The 8,437-nt window shown below is 34.1% G+C and overlaps 3 protein-coding genes across 3 annotated transcripts in view; 2 read left to right on the top strand and 1 right to left on the bottom strand.

Annotated features, from left to right (window-relative positions):
• Positions 1-590: 590 nt before the first annotated feature.
• LOC105618821 lies at positions 591-1,324 on the top strand. The gene is made up of 3 exons (XM_012200351.1): positions 591-671; positions 996-1,179; positions 1,245-1,324. Exons 1-3 carry the CDS (start codon positions 591-593, stop codon positions 1,322-1,324), a joined length of 345 nt encoding a protein of 114 aa, XP_012055741.1.
• A 361-nt stretch (positions 1,325-1,685) lies between these two features.
• Positions 1,686-6,090, bottom strand: LOC105618820 (WD repeat-containing protein mio-B). The gene is made up of 14 exons (XM_012200349.1): positions 5,958-6,090; positions 5,501-5,695; positions 5,152-5,412; positions 4,853-5,080; positions 4,571-4,723; positions 4,313-4,494; positions 4,038-4,171; positions 3,864-3,971; positions 3,421-3,784; positions 3,207-3,345; positions 2,990-3,128; positions 2,520-2,730; positions 2,198-2,412; positions 1,686-1,767 (listed from the first exon to the last, which is right to left on the bottom strand). Exons 1-14 carry the CDS (start codon positions 6,088-6,090, stop codon positions 1,686-1,688), a joined length of 2,544 nt encoding a protein of 847 aa, XP_012055739.1.
• Positions 6,091-7,582: 1,492 nt separating this feature from the next.
• LOC105618906 (zinc finger protein 91-like) overlaps positions 7,583-8,437 on the top strand; it is a 21,815-nt gene continuing 20,960 nt past the window's right edge. The window contains exon 1 of the mRNA XM_012200435.1: positions 7,583-7,813. Coding sequence (XP_012055825.1) covers positions 7,583-7,813 — 231 coding nt within the window. The remainder of the gene's footprint in view (positions 7,814-8,437) is intronic.

Raw genomic sequence — 8,437 nt, 5'->3', positions numbered from 1 at the left:
TCAAACGCTTTAAAGCATTTGTTAAAGCGATACTTTGACCACAGCTCTTGTACTTAGGGCTTCCTTAAATTTACCTTTAGATGCTCAGCAGCCAATGAAATAATTCGTACAGTATCTGAAGATAAATTTAAATATAAGGCCTGACTATGAATACGGGCATTTGACTATAACCAGAGTCGATTCCCTGGTTGGAAATCGATGCATGCACACTAAAAATTGGGAACTACATAAAAAATTCAGTGTCCATACTGTATGTACTTATACTATGCCGATGCACCGACAAAAAATTAGCAACTTTTTGCCCACACATCACTTTCAACTATTTCTGACTGCGTCCGGAAATCTTACCCGGATGCCTCCATATATCATCCTATCTTTATTTAATATTGAATGAACAACAAAGATAAAATGATACATAGCATTCGAGTAATATTTATGAACGCAGCCTTTGCCGATCTGTCGTTTAGCGCCAAGCTTCGCGTTGTTTTGCTGCCAACTGCTGTTGTGCTTCTGTTTACGAAGTGTAACGGTAATCAATATTTGCGCATTATTGGAGTATTATAGGAATACTTCACAAATAATTTGCAAAAATGTCAGACATACGTATTCTGGGTAAGCGATTAGCGCAACGTATCGGTCAGGAAGCGATTGTGCTTGGCAGAATTACGGAGGTATGAAAATATTTTAGCTTAGATTATAGTTTATATAGTTTATAGGTTATGATGATCGTCAGCAACAAAAATTATTTTTATCGCATTTTGTTGCAATAAATATTAATTATTATTAATTAAACAATATTTTTAATATATATTATTAATATATTTCCTAATAAAGTTAATCAAGATCAATTTGAACAAGTCTGCTATTTTATTTTTAAAAAATCAACAATCAATTCGGTTAATATTGATTCATTATAAGATGGCATTATGCCTAATAAATCTTTTATAATTTTGTATTGATAATTTACGTGAAAATCCATTTGAGGCAATTCGTAGAAAAGTTCTGATAGTAAGAGTGCAGAGATCACGACGACCGATGACGCTCGAATTAACGTGACATTTCTTGAACCATTCGACAACACATCGGGTTACATAGAGGTGCGTGGTACGGTAAAATCAAAGTCTACAATGTCTTGTAGCAGCTTTGTATGTTTCCCTCCAAGTATGACTAAAGACTTTGGTGAGTAAGACATTCTCTTAGCATCAATTTTTCTAAAGTGTCCTTAACAAAGGTATTTGCTGCAGATTCAAATGGCTACAATACAATGGTGAATGTGCGCTGTGCAGTGGGGAATCAGCTAGAAGGAGTATTCTATGGAGATTAAGAATCAGTTAGGAGTGTTCTACAGAGATAAAGAAATTTACATATACAAATTGCGTTTACTATGTTTCTCTATACTTCTTTTCATACATTTTTCTTTTTACATTTTGTTAGTTGGTCTGACATATATCCCTACCAAAAAAATAACAAGGAATGCTGCAATATAAAAGAAAAGCATTCAAACATGCATTCCTTCGTCTGTACATAAAATCGATCTGGTGGGACCTAATAAGTATACAAAACATGCAAAACCTTGTAATAAATAGGTTATTTCAAAAGAATATATATATATATATATATATATTTATATGTATATATAAGAATATTTAAATTTTTTTTAATTATACCTTTTTTGGTAATTATACCTATGTCACAGTTGCATTACGCGTGTAATCCAAAGATGAGCAGCGACAATTGCAAGACGTTACGGGACATTCAGTATGTTGTCTGAAACATAGCGGTACAGAAATTAATAATACCGTCGTTGCAAATTTAGTGCAACATATGTTTTACATTTACATCTTTCAATATCGACTTTTGATTATATATTTTATATATTGATTATATATATATTTTATTTGCGCACAGTTTAAGGAACTGAGAAATGTATATAAATATTCATATAGAAAATGACTGCTTTTCTTGTAGGAGACACGAATGTCGTTCTATTTTTGTTTTCCATGAAATACAACGAAGAATAGAACAATGTTTGTGTCAACTGAGTCTCCTAAAAAAAAAGCAACCATCATTAAGCAGTAAAATTTCAGTTTGAATAAGATACTTTTCATTTATTTACATTATTCAAATATCGGCTGATTTTCACTTATATTTTATTAACTAACATATATTTATAACAAATGCAATCTTGTATCCTTACCGAAACCATTGAGCTATATGTTCGCTATGTCCTCCATGTTTACATGTTAGACACCATGAAAACCAGCTATTAAATTCCGTAAGCTTAGCATTGCATTCCTCGTTCCTGGTACCACCAGGACTTGGAGCTGTTTGCAGTCCGCTAACGGTGCCTATGTGCATCAAGCATATTGCGCAACGTGGCAAAGGTTTGCGACAATTTGGACAAGCCGTCATCTATAAAAGATATTAAAAAAAAGTTCTATACCATCAAGAAATCCGAGATCTGATAAATATATTAATGATTGATCATACGAAAATCTAGCTAAAGAATAGAAATGTACCTTTAATTTGTTAGGCGTACTGCCTAATCTACCAAATGGGACTCTCGTCCTACTCAGTCCTTGCATGGAAGCAGATATACTTTTGCCGCAAAAGTGACAAGATATATGTATTTGTTGCGGCGGTCTTTCTTGTGGTGTCGAGGATCTCATGACAATATCAAATTTAGCTCTTTGAAACCATAATTTCCACGCGTTCAAAAGATGTCTGTAACTATAACAGCAACATGCAAAATCAAAAGCTTGATCATTTGAAATTTATAAAAGAACCAATGCGTAACTCTATATGACAACAATCAACTTATAATCTGCAGATATGGAATTCAATTTCGATTCTCATCTCATGTGTGTGTGTGTGTATTTGTACAAAGGATTGAAAAATTGAAGATTTTAAGCAGAAGAAAGAAAGAATAATATAACCTGTTTTGAGAATAATTCAAGAAAATATTTACAAAAGAAACTTGTTGTAATACCTCGTAATCCATACTTGAACTTGATTCTCTTGAAGCAATTTAGGCGGAAAAGTTCTAATAGCAATAAGAGTACAACTCTGAACATCTGAGGTAATTTCCAAGTATTTACTCAATAACTGTATACTTTCTATACTAACACCTAAAGCGCGACAATACATTACAAATGAGCACATAGTTAACATTAAATTCATAAAAATAGAAAACATATTTTCGTAACCTGTAACTAAGAAGCCCGCTAGATCTCCATCTTCAATTATCTTCTCGGTCAATTTTTTCAAATATTCATGCAGTTTATTATCCGATAAGAACATGAGAGCAAATGCTACTCGATCTTCGACAGCCATGCCATTTTCATTCTATAATTCGAACTTATTAGGCGCCTTACATCAATCTCATTAAATCTTGATCTTCGCATATATTCGCATACTTACAAGTACACTTTCATAGGAATCGTTATCGGCGGTCAAAAAACCAAATGTTGCTCTTAAATAAGGATCTGATAATTGAGATTTAGATTTTTGACACGACTCTCTCCATAATGTAGTACTTTCTTCAGAGAAACCTGACAATGCCATAGCTACCATATTTAGAATAGCCGTTTGTTTCTTACTGGCACCTCGGTTTAAGATATCTATAGCTTGCCTTAGGCAGAGATTAAATACTGCAAACGCGGCTGCTTTCGCATATGCGCCTTCCTTCTCTAACTTCTCCAGATACGCATTATCATATGCCGTATTGGTCTCTCTGTCAAATCGCAAACCGCACAGAAGAAGACATCTTTCTCTGTCCGGTGATCTGTGATTGGTATTGATCAAAATTACATTAGGTGTAAACACCCATACTTTTTCAGCATTTGTATGCACTCTAATTATACCTGTAAACTTTTGTCATATAACCAGTACCTATATCCGTCCACGGACGATGAATCACTTCTGTTTTTAAACCATTAATTGAATTTTGCTGATCCAATTTCAAAATTGTCCTATGTAAAAATTGGAGGCATTATGTTTACATATATACTTCTAAATATAAGGCATTGTAATTTTACCTCACACCGGGATGCTTAGTATCAGGACTCTGTACAGTGCCGTCTTCTACTAAAGAACGACTAAGGTATAACCATTGCCATAAATTCTTTAAAGTTTCGTTCTCGGCTATATCACCATTGTGGGCTAACTCCGGCTGTAACATACACATATAAATTTACACTGATTAAATATTATTGATAATAAAATTAAAGAAAAAGAGGCTTATATAAACTAAAAGCAAAATAAAAATTGATTAAAGTTCAAGAAATTGTTTTTATTAACTTTATCTACTTACAAGCAAGCCATATTCGAACATAGCACGCCTTTTAGTTAAAACCGAGATATCCTCTAATTCCTTATAAACGCTATCTTCACTATGTATATATTTAAATGATTTAAAAGCGCAATTCCACATAAGGCATGACCGAGCAGACCAATTGAGCGTTATTCTCTCAGATACAGTATAATCGGTTACGCCTGAGTAATAAGAATATTATAATAATCTTGAACAAAATTGAAGGATTATATTGTAATATAAAATATCATCAAATACCTTGCAGTGATATTGCCAACAATCGATTCTCATCAGTCGGATGCCATGAAAAACTTACGGGACTGTGCCATGGTGGTAGAACCACTCTTTCTAAAACACCAGGCTCAGTATCTTCAGCTCCACAATACTGAATATCAAATAGATGCAAGCCAACTGCAAAATAAATGCATTTCTTCTTTTGCTTTTCTTTTTATCACTAACAGCTCACTTTTGAAAATGTTTAACATTAACTTTTAAAAACTATGTATAAATTGTAGAAATATAGTTTAAAACTACATATACCTGAATCTTTTTGTAATGTACCAATTAGATTTCGTCTAGTGGGACACCACAATACCTTTGTAACATGCCGTAGCGGCATTATAGTAACGATCGGTTTCTCAAAACATCGAGTGTCCCAAATTGTTATCAGATTGTCAACGTGTGAAAGTAGCTGATAATTATTATGGGGATTAACCGACAAATTATATATTGCTTTTGTAGGAGTAACGTTTACTACCTTTGCAGAATCTAAAAAAATTTTTTAAATATTTACAAATTGTACGTTAACAAATTGCCAATTGTATCTTTTAAAAGCGTACCTCTGAAATCTATAACTTTCAATTGTTTGTTATTAACTCCGAGGGCCAAACATCTTGGTTCATGTTTAAACCAAGCGGCGGAATGTACAGTCTCTGATATGCCAGCTTCTATTATTGGCCGTTCCGAACCTTTTGGACAATGGTGCACATCCCAAAGCAGCACAGAGTGCTCCTTGCTGTGTTTGTCCAGACCTGACATGATCAGGTGAGTATCCACAGGATTCCAGGCAACAACATTGCATGATCGCATATATTTTGGGACTGAAATTTCATATAGATTAGAAAGATTAAGTAATGTATCGTCGAGATGTAATATTGCTCAATAACAATGTAACATAATGATCTCTACAAAACTCTCTGCCCACCAAGCCCTGGTAATCAAATTCTGGCGGGCTAAGGGTACTAAGGACTATCTTTCCATTCGCGTGACCACTGGCTACGATTTCTGGCTCCGGTTGTGGATATATATCAACACATTTCGCATAACTGTTGATGGTAACTGAACAGACCAGTTCGGCAATGGAATGCTCCGAAATCTGCAGATCTGCATTAAAGAGAACATTATATATGTTACATTCAAAGTGTTAACTCAGTGAATGTACTTACTGTTGTCTGCTGTAATCAATGTATACATTTGTTACACTTAAATATATAGATTGACTAAGTATATATATTTACTAAAGTTAACACTTTAACTGTGACATATATATTATATATATTATATATTTATTTTAAAAGTATATATATATATATATTTATATATTTTTTTTAAACATGAACTTAGTGTATATCTGCAATAAACTTACAAGTTTGATCGTCCCGCACGCTATTCTCACGCGGTCCGATCTCGTAAAGATTCAATAACGCATCGCTGTCCCATGTGATAAATCGGTCCGAGTGAAAGGGGGACCACAGCACGTCCCATTTAGGGCGGCTCATCGTTCACTCTGCCTCGTTCACGCTTCTGTCATAAAGTCATGAAACATCGCGTTATTTTGCATCCGCCAACATCGTATACCCAATGATGAGACGAAACGTTCAATATGCACGGCACCTATAGTAACTGTAATTCTGTCGCGCAATATCCATCCAGTCTGTCGAAATGTCAAAGAAACGTCCGTGTTATCCTCTGCCACGTTTGTATGATTATCCGTACCTTTTAAAACATGCCCTTTGAATGTTTACATTTATCATGCCTCCCTTTCCTCCGACTCCTCTCGCGGAGAAATCAACTTTTTACCCCACTTTGCCCCTCTGCTTCCATCTGCCCGGCTGTGACCGACGACACTCTGACGTTCTGCAACAATCTGACAACTAATCACCAAGTCTGTTCACGTTGCTCGTTTACCTTTCTAATTCCATGTTCAGCATCTTGGGTCAATTGTATATCTTCAAATGAGATGAAAATTACAAAAGTGAACAAATTCACTAGAGTATTCATAATTTAATTGGTCAATATTTAGTAACCTTTGCTCATTTTTGTAATTTTCACCTCCTTTCAAAATTCACAATCGATCCCCTTCTCTTCAATGCCGGAATATATATATATATATTTTTTTTTTCTTTTAAATATATTATAAAATAAATATATATATATATTTATCTCACTTTTAATGCAAAATTTTTTTTTGAAATTTCAAGCAATGCGAACAGACCTATTTGGAGTAAATTTACGTCCAATAGAAAGATCTCCTAGATACAAAAGTGTTGCCAACTGAAACCCTCTAATAGTGAAATTTTTCTGATGAATTCACGCAATAGCGACTCTTGCTAAGAACGTTAGGCCAGACAGAGAGAGAAAGTATGATTCATGTGTTTACGTTGCCCTTTATTTTCATTTACAACCAATTGTAGCAGCAGTGCTCCAAATATCTCGAAACAGCGAAACTCTAAATCTCGATGAAGTCTGATCTGGTCTCCGAAAGATCTCAAGATCTAGAGAATCTCGATAGATGCTAATAGACACGTAAAACTACAAGTACTACATCACATCAATGCATTTCTCGCATGCATACTCGCTTTCTGGAAAAATATGAATTTATACGATAACAAACAACGCAATAAAACGCATATTCCTCTCCCCTACGTCGATCAATTACGTCAGTCACGTCGCATTCATTCTCGGCATAGGAAAGGAAGGGAAAGATAAAGAAATAGAGATGCATTAAATTTCACTCGAGCAAGAATTTCTGGAATCGAGTATTCTAAGACCGAACATGTGACTTTGCGTGATAACTCTTATCATTGCAGTGATTTCAGATCAATCTTAAGCTAAACGTTCTACGTAGTGTTAATTGATTTAAAAAAAAAGAGTCAAGTGCGTCGTGAAATAGAGAAAAAAGAAAAAGGTAGAGAAACAATACAGGGAGGAGGAATATTAAAAAAGTACACGTATAGATAGAGAGGTGGGTGACACGCATTATTCGCTGCCATGCTTGCGCCCCACCGTGTCTTTCAGCCATATGCACATTTTATAAGGACTGTACGCTCATTACAGTCTGCCACTTACTACAGTATCACGTCATCCACATCGTCGTCGTCCTCATTCGCTGTACGAGAATCCGATTGTCATCGTCGGCATCTGCTACAACATCCATCGTCAACGGAACAACTCGTGAAGAGCATTCTCGGCGCCTCATTCGCAACAATGGCAAAAATAAAGGTAAATGTGAATCAACTGTCCACTTTAAAATACATGTCTCATCGAATGATCAATCACGTAATTGTTTCCCTAGATTTCGTCGGAAATGCGAAAAGTGAAAATTTGTTGTATGTTTACATACATAATGATTGATTTTCACTTTTTCTGTTCTGGAGAAGGAGTTATATAATTGATATCCTGAGGCGAGGTTCATTAAAGTGGGAGGAGGGATTTAAAACCGATATGATAACCCTGATTGCTTCAAAGAAAGGGAGTGTGAAAGTGAACTTTGTACCGATCGTCTGACTTTTTATTTTATTAATATAAAATCATGAATATTATCGCTAATCTTGAATATTATCTGTAATAATTTCATATATCTATAATAATTAAAAATATGAGAATACTCTCAGTCAAAAATTTTTCATGAACACGTATAAATATGTATAAACATACATAAATATTTATAAACATGTATAAAATCATATACATTAAAAATAATTAAAGGTACAACTTTGTTGTACCTTGTTCATTTCAGAAAAAACAAGTTTGGAAAAATATAAAAAAAAATTGCTCATACACAATTATGCATAATTTGATATATATATATATATATATATATATATATATATATATATATATATA

The sequence above is a fragment of the Atta cephalotes genome (assembly GCF_000143395.1).
Source record: "Atta cephalotes unplaced genomic scaffold scaffold00018, whole genome shotgun sequence".
Classification (NCBI taxonomy): Eukaryota; Metazoa; Arthropoda; class Insecta; order Hymenoptera; family Formicidae; genus Atta; species Atta cephalotes.
This window is presented reverse-complemented; position numbering and strand designations above follow the sequence as displayed.

Coding starts and splice junctions, on each gene's coding strand:
- LOC105618820 (XM_012200349.1), bottom strand. CDS start 6,090: ATGAGCCGCCCTAAATGGGACGTGCTGTGGTCCCCCTTTCACTCGGAC. Junction 4,172..4,312: donor TGTTCGAATATGGCTTGCTT/GTAAGTAGATAA, acceptor TGTATGTTACAG/CCGGAGTTAGCCCACAATGG. Junction 3,785..3,863: donor TATATGACAAAAGTTTACAG/GTATAATTAGAG, acceptor TACCAATCACAG/ATCACCGGACAGAGAAAGAT.
- LOC105618821 (XM_012200351.1), top strand. CDS start 591: ATGTCAGACATACGTATTCTGGGTAAGCGATTAGCGCAACGTATCGGT. Junction 672..995: donor TGCTTGGCAGAATTACGGAG/GTATGAAAATAT, acceptor GGCAATTCGTAG/AAAAGTTCTGATAGTAAGAG. Junction 1,180..1,244: donor AAGTATGACTAAAGACTTTG/GTGAGTAAGACA, acceptor TATTTGCTGCAG/ATTCAAATGGCTACAATACA.